Source organism: Zingiber officinale, chromosome 1A (assembly GCF_018446385.1).
Source record: "Zingiber officinale cultivar Zhangliang chromosome 1A, Zo_v1.1, whole genome shotgun sequence".
Lineage (NCBI taxonomy): Eukaryota > Viridiplantae > Streptophyta > Magnoliopsida > Zingiberales > Zingiberaceae > Zingiber > Zingiber officinale.
Window position 1 is genome coordinate 177,307,153 of NC_055987.1, and position 14,527 is coordinate 177,321,679.

General features: G+C 37.0%; 1 protein-coding gene across 1 annotated transcript; it reads left to right on the forward strand.

The window, feature by feature from the left end:
- The first annotated feature begins 11,772 nt into the window (after positions 1–11,772).
- Positions 11,773–13,586, forward strand: LOC122012686 (probable indole-3-pyruvate monooxygenase YUCCA9). Its single transcript, XM_042569304.1, has 3 exons — positions 11,773–12,665; positions 12,740–13,111; positions 13,213–13,586. Exons 1-3 carry the CDS (start codon positions 12,021–12,023, stop codon positions 13,435–13,437), a joined length of 1,242 nt encoding a protein of 413 aa, XP_042425238.1. The 5' UTR covers positions 11,773–12,020; the 3' UTR covers positions 13,438–13,586.
- The last annotated feature ends 941 nt before the right edge of the window (positions 13,587–14,527 follow it).

Consider the following 14,527-nt stretch of genomic DNA (forward strand, 5'->3'; position numbering starts at 1 on the left):
ATTGATGGATTTTATACTTGTAGTTATTGTTCATACAAGCTGAAAAATAAGGTAATTTTAAGAAAACTAGGATATCGGGAAACGACTTAAATTGGATAAATATTTTGATTAAAGAAGTCAACTTACTTTATGTAGGGTTTGACTTCATCACAGTTTAAGAGTATGTATGTTCTTGCAGCATGTTATTCTTGTTGAGTTAATCATCTAGAAATATATGTTCCCATTGGCTTAATAGGAAACTTGAAAATAAAAAGCATAGATTGGTCTATTGGCTGAGTATCATCAGAATTTCTAGGACACTTGCAATGTCTAGTTTTCACATTATCAGCAAAATAATAGGAGCAGGAAAAGGATGCTTCTTCAACCAGATAAGCATTGCAGATTGACTCCTCAACTCTTACTTTGTTATGAACATTATTCTTTAATTTCCTTAAAATTGTTTGAATGGATACATCCATCTGAACTGCACAAGACCAGCTATTCATACCTCGTATGCTAAATGCACTGGTAGATGTTCCATTGAATCAAAAAAACTTGGTAGAAAAATACACTCCAGCTTATATATTATGAGAGGAATGTCTATTTCTAGTTGAAGCATATCATCCATCATAATACATCTTGATATCAAATCTCTAAAATATAGACTCAATTCTATGAGTGTTTGCCAAACATTTTGAGAAGTAAATAATAAAAACTACTGGAATAAGTCTTTGCATAAATACATGACAATCATGACTTTTCATTCCAAACATCTTTAGCATGTTCATATCCACGCATTGAGCCATATTCGAGGCATACCCATCTAGGAATTTGATTTCTTTCAACTAATTACAAAAGCTTGCTTACCATCTCTATCCAATATATAAGCCTTTGGGAATTTATTAGTTGTTTCATCCTGATGCAACTTTGGTCTGTTGACTAGTTTTTTTAATTCTTCACGTGATTTTACAATGTTTTTAGTTCTTCCATACACATTCATCACGGTATTAAAAATATTATCAAAGAAATTTTGCTCAATGTGCATCACATCTAAATTATGACAAATGAGTAGATACTTCCAATATAGCAGCTCCCAAAAAATACTCCTTTTCTTCCAACCACACTTGCACTACCTAATAATGTATTTATTTATCTCATCACAATTAGCTTCAGATACTGGTAGAAAATCATAACTGTTTATTTGGTCAAGGATTTCTTCACCTAACTTGATTGTTGGAGGAAGTTTTCTAACTATAACATTCTTAATGAAATTTTTCTTATTTCACCTGAAAAAGTGATCAACTGGTAAAATTTTACGATGATTATCAAACCAAGATACCTTCCCATTGCAGGATAATGAAAATCCGTTGAACTCTATAATACAATGTGGATATGCTAATTTACCAGCTGTACTTCTTCCTAACAACATTAAGTATGCTGAAAAATCACTGATCGTCCATAATAATGAAGCATGCAATCTAAAATTAATTTTGCTTGCAACATCATAAGTCACTGTCCTTACATTCCATAATTCATTCAACTCAGTAATGAGAGGTTGCAAGAAAATATATATCTTCTCTTCTGGATTAGTTGGCCCTGGAATAAGTACAATAAGGAATATGAATTCATTTTTCATACACATCCATGGCGGTAAGTTGTAAGGTGTTATTATAACTAGTCAAGAAGAGTATTGCCGTTCTGACTGACCAAATGGTTGAAATCCATCTACAGAAAGTCTCAGTCTCACATTATGTAGTTCCATTGCAGATGAGGAAAATGTTGTATCAAGATGTTTCCATACAAGGGAGTCACAAGGATGACATATTATACCTTCTTCGTGCACATGATCATGATGTCATCTCATATAGCTTTCAGTTGCAGTAGATGCGTACAAGCATTGGAGTCTAGCAGTTAATGAGAAATAATACATAATTTTACATACACTATTTTTCTTTTTCTTTCCTGGTATGCGACTACTATGCTTATAATGAGGGTGAGTACGGATTCTGCATTCAATCAGTTCACTGTCTTCTTTCCAAAATATCATGCAGTTGTTAATGCAACAATTAATTTTCTGCACAGGCAAACCTAAACCTCCCACCAATTTTTTTGTATTATAGAAACTATCAGGCATGACATTATCAGCAAGAACTAACTCAGACATCAATTAACATATGTCATTGTAACATCTTTCTAAAAAATAATGCTCTACCTTGATGTTCAATAACCTTGCAATAGCTAATAATTGGGAATGACCAGATAGAATTCCTACCCACACTTCTCTTTCACTAGCCTTTAACATATCATACATTTTCTGAACTTCAAGTGTTGGTATTTCATCTATATTTGAATTATCAACAACATTCATAGCATCATAAACCATTGATTACATTGCATTCTCATTAGATGATGATTCCCCTAAAAGAGTTGTGCCAGATGAAGAAACAACCAAAGTTCCAATACGGTGAGACAAATAAGACTCTCAATGATAGTACCAGTTGTAGTAATTAAGAACAATCCCTTTTTATATAGATGTACTTTCACAGTGTCCTCATCATGGTAAGCTTTATTTCTACATTTAGAATGATTACACGAACAACATAATATAATATCATCCATACATTTTGGATGACTCTTTGCAAAGTTCATGAACTCCTCAACTCTAGTAAAATATTCATCTCGGATAAATCTATTTTCTAATTTATTGTATATCAAATCTTTGTTCATGTATATTGTATTCTAATAAACATAAGATTGAGTACTTAGTAAGTATGCAATTAATACAATAGAGGTACTACACACATGATTCAATGTATTCATCAACTATATCTTGAATACAAAAGCTTAAGTATATAATTAAGAAGTTGTCTTTAATGATACTAGGTATTAATTCTACAACTTTCTAAACTACGTTAAAATCAACCAGAATATAATTCTACACCCAGAAGCAACAATTTTTTGGTTGTGAGCTAAGGTGGACAAGAGGGCGACCAATCTAGTGGCAGCGCCGGCCAAGATGAAATGGCAGCGAGTCCGGAGTGAGCCCAAGCTCGCTACCACGATCTCAAGGCCGACCAGAGTCACTAGCACGAGCTCAGGGCCTCCCAAGCTCCCTGCCACAATCTTGGGGTCGGCAAAGCTCAGGGCCAACTGAGGTCGGGACCGATGGAGGTTGGGGTTGGCGGAGGCCGCCGCCACCGCGAGCTCAAGGCCAGGCAAGTTGTCGCCACGAGATCACAGCCGACCAAGATCGTCGCCATTAGGGTTTGGGTTAAACTACAGGTAAAATGGAGATTTCTATTAGGAAAGAGAAGTCATACCGACAGTGGGAAGATCAATGGAAGAGAGGGCGCCGGAGGAAACGGATGTCTCAGAGCATGCTGGAGGAGATCGTCGTCGGAGATTTCTTGAACATGCAGAGGAGAGGCAGAAGGCGCTGTGTGTAAGCCCTAAATCGCGATAAATAGCAACGGCAATAATAGGTCCGTCGCTAAATACCGATAGACCTATTATTTCCATCGCTACTTTGTGTGATTTAGGGTTGGCTCGTGTTTTCTCGCCATGTTGTCCCGTGTCTCATTGGCGACGGGCATTAATTCCATGGCTAAATAAAATTGTCGGAATATTTATTCCGTCTCTATTTAGAGACGAAATTAAAATGTCCATCTCTATTTAGAAATGGATAATTTATTCCCGTCGCTAAGTATTACTGATTCGTTGATTTTTAAATTCTAAACTCCTAAAATAGAGACGGAAATATACTTCCATCTCTAAATGAGAAACGGAAGTATATTTCCATCTCTATTTTAGGAGTTTATGGAATTAAAATGTCCGTCTCTATTTAAAAATAGATAATTTATTTCCATCGCTAAGCGTTACTGATTCATTGATTTTTAAATTCTAAACTCCTAAAATAGAAACGGAAATATACTTCCATCTCTAAATGAGAGGTGGAAGTATATTTCCGTCTCTAATTCCGTCGCTAAAAGGTAGTTTTATTGTAGTGTATGAGCTCGACAGATAGTTGCAAACTAATTTGATTTGACTAACCAAATTCTTGGTATACTGGAATCAATCGTAAAATATTCATTAACTAGATAGAATTTGAATTTTTCTCACCTATAAATAAGTTTGGTCGCCTAAATTTGTCTTGCTTGGTCGACTTACTAAAAACCCTAGTCAACTAACCTTTAGTATTGAAACCAACAAAAAAAGTTAATTTGGTCGACTAACCACTCTTTTGGTAGACTTATAAATAGAGAGTTAGTTTTGTAATGTAAAAATCGTGCATGTTTCCCAAATATTTAGTACTATGGTCACAAATCCTAGTGCACCCAATTTGATCAACCACCTAGAAGTTTTGGTCAACCAAACTTGGTACAAACCTAAAAACTAGGTTCTATTTTAGCTATAGTCGATCAACAATTAATGACCTAGAACTCCCAAATGGAGCATAAATATTACCTTGTTAGTTGTCAAATGGCTTCAAGAATGAGTTTTGTAAATAGATCCAACTCATCCCTAGATGCTTATCCTATTCATATGGAGATCAATTGGGGATGACAATGAGTTAGATTCTATATCCTTCACCCTCGTATTCATCCTCATGTTCATACCTATTAAAGGACCGGATATTTTTTATATTAATAATTTTTCTTCCTTCCATCTAACTTTCATCATTCAACAAAAGCATATTAAAATTTATATATATATATATATATATATATATATAAAATTTAATTGGGTATTTGGATAAGGTATCGGGTATCAGCAGTCCCTTCATACTCTTCTCCTTTCGGATCGGATATCGGTATCGAATCGTCTATCGGATTCGGATGAAATTGTCATATTTAATATCAACCATGATACACCTAAAATACAATTCACATAGACCGTCATCAATATAAATAGAATGGAGAACTATAATTGTGCATCCATTCAAGCTTACTTCACACTTAGCTTGTCTTTAATTGTGCATCCATTCAAGCTTAGCATAGTCCAAGGATCTACAATAGATGTTAGAACTATAAATCCAAAATAAGCTCACAAGTCTAAAACAACTTAAACTTATTATTAAACAAAACAGAATGGAGAAACCAAAATTCTTCGACACTTACTTCTAAATAAAAAAATAGAAGATTGTTGAGCATTTAATGGAACCTAAGTAATTGTAAATAATTTGGCAAACTTTACACATATAGTAGTGGAACTCCCAATTAAGTATATATGGTGGCTTCGCACATTAACTTAAAAATAAAAAGATATAATACTGTGATGTCAATCTCCTCTATGAGTCAATTGTCCAATGTGATACATATTTGATGATATATAATAGCCATTCCCTATGGACAAACTTTCCCATATCTATATTCTCTTGTCAAATTATATAATAATTATGTATTTTAATTTGTCTGTATTGCTTTCAATATCTTCATCTTGTGCCTTTATTCTTTTTTACCTTTTTCCCCCTTTTATCGTGTGCGTTGCATCTCATTGTGAAAAAAATGTGTTGAATCTTCAGTCTATTATAGTTCGAAGGAAATCGAGTGAGGACTTAAATGGGCAGGCACCAGTTAATTATAATTTGTAGGGATATCATTAATTTATCATAACTTTCTTGTAGTTCTTCCATTATTTTAGGCTAATGATTTGATTAGGATCCCCTACTTTAATGTATATATTAAAATTTTCGATCAAACTTTTCTTTTCGGCGTTCTTGCAAAAACTATACCGAGCATGATGGAAGCCATCGCCCTCGATCATGCTCTAAGGCAACTAGTCCATATACAATCAAGCGAAGATAGAACTCTCACAATCCGGCTCTAACACAAAATTTTAAGGGCCCCTTCTGATGATCATCAACCACAAATTAAAGAAGCTTACTTTTCTTGTTTAATATTAGAACCCACTACACTCACTCTATCATTCAGTGTGGAAGTGAGCCTTTGATCTACTCCATTAAATAAATAACAAAACCTCACAAAGGTTTGATGTGCATGCTTAGTCATCCACCTTTAGAACTGCTAGCTCCTGATCCTAATCAGAGGTAATGATCACCATCACAAACCCTAGAAACCACTGAGAAACTCCCTCATGGCTAATGGTCTCGGTTAATCATCATAATCTTCTCCCACTACTTTTCTGCATAACAATAACAATATTCTTCCTCTCGTAGGGCTTCTTCCTCTTTCACTTAGTTTAATCTGACACTTGCACACACTATCACCGACCCAGTTTAATTATACAGATAACAAAAGGTATTAGGCTACGTGGCCATTGCGTTGCCCTTCCACCTGTCTAAGCTAGTCAGTTAATCCCGCACGCGGTGCAATAATTAATCATAAATAGATGAAGTTTCCAACGTATATTCTCATGCTGAAAGGTGAAAGAGCTACCCTCATGGTGGTTTGTATCATTTCAATGCGTAGGTTTAATGTGGACGTCTCCTTTTACGTGAAAAGAAGAGTCACGTAGGGAACCGAGGTTTCATGCACATGCATGCAGCAAAGGCACAGACATTAAAAACAAAAACAAAAAACAAAAAACAAAAAACAAAAACAGGAGAAGAAGAAAAAGTTCTTTCAGAAGAACGCATGCACAGGGAAAAAAAATACTTAGGCGACAAAGGAGTAGAATAGAGCTCTACTCTATTTTATGAAATTTATTGGATGAACTTTTGGATGAGTTAGAGTATTCATTTATTTCAATTTCTTAATAATATCTTTAAATTAAAATTTAAGATAAATCATTTACTTTATTAAATTTAGATAATTATTTTTCACTATATTTAATATCAACTATTCTAAAATTTCTATTTTCTTTATTTTTTTTTACTATTTTCTTCTCTTTCACTTTTTTTATTATTTTTTCCACATGTAATATCTACTTTTTATTACTCAATTCATTTCTTTTATTTTTTCTCTCTCCCAAATTAAATACTATTTTAATATTTAGAGAATTAATTACATTCCCTAAATTTAGAAAACTACTATTTATAAAATCTAAATTTATGTAATAAATAGGGCAATTGATGTAAAATTTTTTAATATAAAATATAAAATTTAAAATAAATTATGTATTTAGAGAAGCTGATATAGATGCCCTAAAAATCCTAAAGCTATAAAATGTTTGAAATATACACATTATATTATATATGTCGTTATACATTTGAATACAAAAAATCAAACTATTATTATAATTTGAGTTTGAGATGGTTAAGAAATATAAGTTTATCATAAAATATATATGTGTTGGTCCCTTGCGGTCAGCAAAAAGGAGGTGAATTATCTTGTACAATAAAAACTCAAAACACTTTTCTCGATCTTATAACTTGATTAAAATACTTGTACAAAAAAAAACTAATTAAAAAGAGAAAGAAGAGACAGATTTTTTGCTTAGTTTACAATTAGGGGATTGCTAGTTCAAGACGTTGAAAGCTCACTATCAAATCTCCTCCTGGTGGAGAAGCTTTTACAACAGTTAAAGCACTCGATTACAAAACTAAACAGAAAGAAGATCATTTACAAGTGTTATTTCTTGAACTACTAGGATCAAGGTTGTATTTATAGCCCCGATCTGGACACCTAGAAGGGTTCCGGGCGCCTGGACGTGGATAAAACTTTATCCACATCGTAACAGATTGCATCACAATGGATTTGGATAAAATCTTTGGTCCAAGCGCCTGGAACAACCCTAGGCGCCCAGTCCGCATTTGCACAGGGTCGCCTCGCCAAGGCACTCAGGTTGGACCAAGTCAGTCTAGGCGCTCGGAATAGTTCCGGGTGCTCGGACTCCGAGCGCCCAGAATTACTCCCAGCGCGCGGAATGGCTCCGGGCGCTCGGACTCTAGTCAACTCCACGTTGACTTTTCGTTCAGGTCTTCCACTTTAGCTGCACTCGCTTGAGTGATTTCGGTTATCCGGAATAGGACTCATCCGAACCCATTTTTCGGCCTTCTCGAACAACCTTCCGCTCCGACTTCTCGTCCCTCGAAAATGTTGCACGCTTCCTTCTCGTCCGCTAGCGTACTCTTCCACTGCACCTCGTCCCTCGGACACACCAGGCCTGTCGACTCTCTCCTGTGTCATCCTTCTCGTTAGCTGCTTCTTTCACTCGACATCCTGTGCTCATAAGTTCCTGCACACTTAGACACAAGGCATTTGAAAGACAACATGATTTAACTTTGACTTAGTTGATCATATCAAAATTACCACGGGTTAATTACAATATGAGTATGGTCGATAGATATTAACTGGTAATTAAGCTTACTAGAGTTAAGTTAATTTTTCCGATAAAAGTTTAGTGAGGAAAGTGTGCAAGAGAATGCTTAGGAAATAAATTTTTTCTTATAACTTTTGCATGAGTAGTGATGATAATGGGAAAGATTTGAGTTAAATTTTATATCTTTGTATCTACATCATTTATTATATTCAACCTTATACATATCTTCATATTCATCAAGTATTTAACTTTCATCCTCATCTCCATAGGACCCTACCTATCATCCTATTACTAATTTATAATTTAATATATATATATATATATATATATATATATATATATATATATATATATATATATATATATATATATATATATATATATATATATATATATATATATATATATATATATATATATATATATATTAATGAATTATCGAAAATTATTAGATTAAAAATATTATTGAGCGGGATTTCAATAAGAGAAAGAGAAGGAGGAGTTACTAGATCTCTTATTAAATATAGGGTATATATAATAAGGCAATAGCTTGGTAAGCAGGTTAAAATATTTTCTTTCTTAATAAATGAGCTTGATATATATTGGATAGGGTATAGATAGTATTTTATCATATCTGTCTCTACATCCAAACCCGAAAATACTCTACCATGATATAGGTTCAACAGTGTAACCTTCCAGAGGGCATAATTTTTGACTGGTGACTCGGAATCAGGCTCTGTCAGTGCCCATGTGTACAAAATTTGAAAATCTATATTTGTTACAAGAAAACTCATAACCGCCAAGTTTCAAGTTCAAATTTCACCGTTTAGATCTATTTTAGACCTTTTAAGTTTTTTTACTATTTTTATTAAGTTGTTTATTTTAGGTATTTGGTTATTTTTTGTATCATTATCTTGTAATTAGAGTATTCAGGGGGCGTTTGGTTCTTTCCTAGGAATAGGTATCGGAATGAGAATCATTGTATAGTAGAATGGGAATGGATATGAGCATGAATATCACTCTTAAAAGCAATGTTTGATTAGTTGCATATTTTCTATTGGAATAAATCAAAATTTCCTTTTTTACCCTTAAAAGAAAATAAGAGAAAGAAATAGATGTAAGAGAAAGATGAATGTGAGAGAAAAATATGATAAAAGAGAATGATGAGAGAGAAAGTATGATGAGAGAGAAAGTGTGATGAGAAAGAATGAAGAGAGAAAAAGTGTGATGAGAGAAAATGAGAAAAGAGAGTGTGATAGGAGAGAGCATGACGAGAGAAGATGAGAGAGAAAGTATGATGAGAGAGGATGAAGAGAGAGAAAATGTAATGAGGAAAAATGAGAAGAGAGAGTGTGATGAGAGAGATTGAGGAGAGATAAAATATTGTGAGAGAGAAAGTGTGATGAGAAAAAAAGAGAACAGTGAGTGTGATGAGAGAGATTGAGGAGAGAGAAAGTATGATGAGAGAGAAAGTGTATTGAGGAAAAAAAGGAGGGAGTGTGACAAAAGAGTTTGTGGAGAGAGAAAGTGTGATGAGAGCGAAAGTGTGATGAGAAAAAAAGAGAAAAGAGGATGTGATGGGAGAGATTGAGGAGAGAGAAAGTATGATCAGAGAGAAAGTATGATGAGAAAAAAAGAAGGAAGAGAGTGTGATGGAAGAGATTGAGGAGAGAGAAAGTATGATGAGAGAGAAAGTGTAATGAGAAAAAAAAAAGAAAAGAGAGTGTGATAGGAGATATTAAGGATAGAGAAAGTGTGATAAAATGATGAGAGAGAAAATATGATGAGAGAGGATAAGGAGAGAGAAGTGATATGAAAGAAAAAATAAATAAATATATTTTTATATTTGATATTAAGGGAGAAAATTTTAGTTTTAGGTTAAGGGTATTTTTGGAATAAGGGAATATTTTGATTGATGAAATAGGGTAATGGCTCATTGAAGGGGAGGTACATGGGAATGAGTTATTACCCAATTTCAAGGATTCATTCCCTTATTTGTATTCCTATTCCTATAATCCAAACATTAACAATGACAATCAATGATTCTCATTCTCATTTCCCACTTCTATTCCCCTAAACCAAATGCCCCCTCAGTATATTAAGCATATTGTTTAATATTTTGAGACAGTTTTGGTTTAATACTATTTTTAACCGTCATTTCCTGTGTAGAACGATGAGTTTTCTCTTCTTCTCAGTATTCTTTCTTCGAATCAATAGGGATTAGAGGTATCGATTCTGGTATTCGTGTGTGAATCAACGGAGTTGATAATATCCATTGTGTCATACCTGATTATCTAATTATTTAATCGAATCTAAAAATTTCCTTTATATCTTCTTCCATTCTCAATCGAATTCAGAGTAAATTATTATCCATAGTAATTATATCTTTTGGATCGATATTCAATAAAATTAGGTGTGCTGTTTATAGAGTATTTATTTTTAATATCTTCCGATAAAAAAAAAAAAGAGTATATTTAGATGATCAGAATTTAGCCCGCTAGAAAATGACCTACGGAAGATGGAAGAGAGACGGAAGTAGTCATCCTAATGAGAATTTGCATGAAAACTACGTAATTTAATGATCCAAGAAAGAATATATGGCTAACGAGGAGATGGGCGCCGCCAACTTGTTACTAATCATGCACTGCGATGGCCCACAAACTACTTGATCTATTTGCTGTACATTTTGAGTAATTATTACATTAAAGCCAAAATCACACATAATTTTCCGCACAGTAGCTTTCAGTTCATTAATTCAAATCCAGCCCGGAGGAGGATAAACTTTGATCGATGCTTTTGTTATACGACGATGATTGGCTTGCCAGGTCACAAGTTGCAGTTAGCTAAAGATTCTTAATTTCTACTCACTGGTCATTAGCCAATTAAGAACAACTAAAGAATTTCTCCTCCTTTTCCATCCCCTTCTCTGTATTTATTTCATGGCGGATGAAGCAGGGATCAGGTCTCTGGTTGCAATGCCGTGTATTCTGTAAAGCAAGAGCAATAGGTTTTTCTTAAGCCGCATTAAAAATGCCTCGATTTGACCGGAACATGTGCCTATTCAATCGATAATTATAAAAGAAATCAAAGGCAAAGTGCGAAGAAAAGAAATCTAATAAAGGTTTGTAATAATGATAGAGCGGTAAAACTATATCCGTTCATGCCAATTCAATAATATATCATCAGAGCAAAAGCAAGAAAACTCTGCCAGGCCATTGATGAGCTCAGCCACTGCTTACGGGCAAGGACGTCTGAAAAGGAAATTTGTGGCTCTGAGAAGGAGCAAGGTGAAGGGATGTTCCATGCAAATTTATTGAGATGAATCTCCATCAAATGCAGCATCAGGTCAAAGGATTCATCAGACTTGTTGTTTTGCGTCCTGATTGATGGGCTAGCTGATGCCTGTTTCAGTTTTGGGAAGCTAAGTGATAACAACGTCGATACAACAGGAACTTTTGGCTAATTCATTCTGAAAACAAGTAGATTTTGTGATCTTTAGTAAAGGAATAATAATAATAAAATAGGGACAAAGCTAGCGGCAAGCACATGAAGAGCCATGGGCGGCCCTTCAACTATTTAAGTAGCTCGATCGTCCTCTTCCTTCCCCACTCCACCGCAAGACGCAAGTCTCAATCGGCTTCATTCCCCCTCTCAAATCGCCGTCTTTCACGTCGCTTTTTCATCTCCATTCCTCTCGTCCAGAACTAAATTCCACAATGGCATTGAATTGGTAAGCCTTGGAATTAGAGATTGCCTGCCGCCTGCCTGCAACAACCTCCTCTCCTCTTCTCTGTTCCACTTCAAGGCCGAGCGAGGAGATTATGGCCGATCAATTCGACTTCCTGTCGCACCGGAGGTGCGTGTGGGTGAACGGTCCGATCATCGTCGGAGCCGGGCCGTCGGGGCTGGCCGTCGCCGCGGGGCTGAAGGAGCATGGCGTGCCGTCGGTGATCCTCGAGCGCGCCGACTGCATTGCCTCGCTCTGGCAAAAGCGCACCTACGACCGGTTGAAGCTTCACCTCCCCAAGCAGTTTTGCCAGCTGCCCAAATTCCCCTTCCCCGCCGACTACCCCGAGTATCCCACCAAGAAGCAGTTCATCGACTACTTGGAGTCCTACGCCAGCCACTTCGGCATCAATCCTATTTTCAATCAGGCCGTGCAGTCGGCGAGGTACGACGAGACCAGCGAGTTGTGGCGCGTGAGGACCGCCGGACCTGCAACCGAGGTCGAGTACATCGGCCGCTGGCTGGTCGCCGCCACCGGCGAGAACTCGGAGAAAGTAGTCCCTGAGCTGGACGGGCTCAGGGAGTTCGCCGGCGACGTGATACACGTGTGCGACTACAAGTCTGGCGAGAACTTTGCCGGAAAGCGCGTGCTGGTGGTCGGCTGTGGCAACTCCGGCATGGAGATCAGTCTCGACCTCTGCGACCACAATGCCTTCCCGGCCATGGTGGTCCGCGATAGGGTGAGTATCGGATTGCAAACATTTGATCATTGATTCCTGGTTCATTTTACTCACCAGCCGGATTTCGGTCGCAGGCTCATGTACTGCCGCGGGAAGTGCTCGGTAAATCAGTATACGAGTTGGCCGTCGTGATGATGAAATGGCTGCCTTTGTGGCTGGTGGACAAAATCTTGCTGGTGCTCGCTTGGTTTGTACTTGGGAGCACAGAGAAGTATGGATTGCGGCGGCCATCGGTCGGTCCTCTGCAGCTGAAGAACACGCAGGGGAGGACCCCTGTTCTCGACGTGGGTGCTCTTGCCAAAGTAAAATCCGGAGACATCAAGGTCGTTCCCGGAATCAAGCGCTTCTCCGCCGGAAAGGTGGAGCTCGTCGACGGCCAAGTGCTCGACATCGACTCCGTCATCTTGGCTACCGGATACCGTAGCAACGTGCCTCAGTGGCTTCAAGTAAAGATTCATTTGCCTAAATTGATTTGCAAAACCGCTCAGAAATGTTCATGGAGATTGATTGATTGATCGATCGATTAAAGTTTTGCTTCGTTTTGCAGGGATGTGATTTCTTTTCCAAGGACGGGTTCCCAAAGACTCCGTTCCCAAATGGGTGGAAAGGAGAGTGCGGGCTGTACGCTGTCGGTTTCACCAAGAAAGGACTCTCCGGAGCTGCCTCCGACGCGGTGAGAACGGCGGCGGACATCGGCAGGATATGGAAGGAGGAACTCAAACCGGCCAAGAGACTCTTTGCTTGCCATAGAAGATGCATCTCCCAGAACTAATCAATCACTGCCAAGAGACTCTTTGCTTGCCATAGAAGATGCATCTCACAGGACTAATCAATCACTGCTATTTGTTTCTTTGTTGTATTACTGATTTGGATTGTAGATTATTGTTGTAAAATAGCTAGATTGACAAAAGTTTTGAGAAAGTATCGAGTCTTTGTACAAAAACTTTTTTTTCTCACTCTTGTTACATCATAGTTCATAATCCTCTTCTCTCCTTAAACCAAACTATTTTTGAATTGAATTACAAGATCAATGATTACAAGTGCCAGAGCATTTCATTGCTGAAAGGAGAATGTAGTGACAGGGACTTTACAGTAAAGATGGACCTGATTCTACGCTACTGGTCAGTGGTCACCCACATTCTGCTCTGTTATATAGCACAATGCATAGAAAAAGGAGGAATCTTTGAAGTGCTTTGACATTTCAATTCTTCCAGCCTGAGGCATCATGCAATTTCACTGGACCATTTCCTTTTGCCACTCCCGATATATGGAAGACTGCACTTTTCATTATTGAGGGATCCATGGATTCAGAGATCCCTCAGGCAACCCCTACACCACATGGCCTGCCCACCATTTACTCCCCTCTGCCTCAATAACTGTCGATCGATCGATCACCACTTCACTTTGTCGTTGTTCATAGGAGCAAACTGGCATGTAAACATCTGATCATGATTAGAAAATTTGGTATGTTTGACTTGGAAGCAGCTGAAAGGGAAAGGTCAGTATCAGAATCCCTGGTTAATAAATTTTTGTCTATGAAAATAAACCATCAAGTAACTCAAACTTGAAAATGTCATTCTATATTGGTCGCATTTCAGTTCTTTAATTCCTTATCAAAGCGAAAGGGATTAGAAGGCCCACCTTATGATTAGATCTGGAGTGTTATCTCAGACTACTATAATTTTGTTCAACTGATGTGAGAGAAAATTAATTGTTCTTGAATGCCATAACTGAGATGGTGATCATTGCAGATAGGATCACAATAATTCCTTGTGCAGCACAAGGAATGGAGAAAACCTCTAAACAGCTCTGAGGTTGTGCAGCATCAAGGTTGGGGAGACTTGGAAGACAAGGTGGTGGTG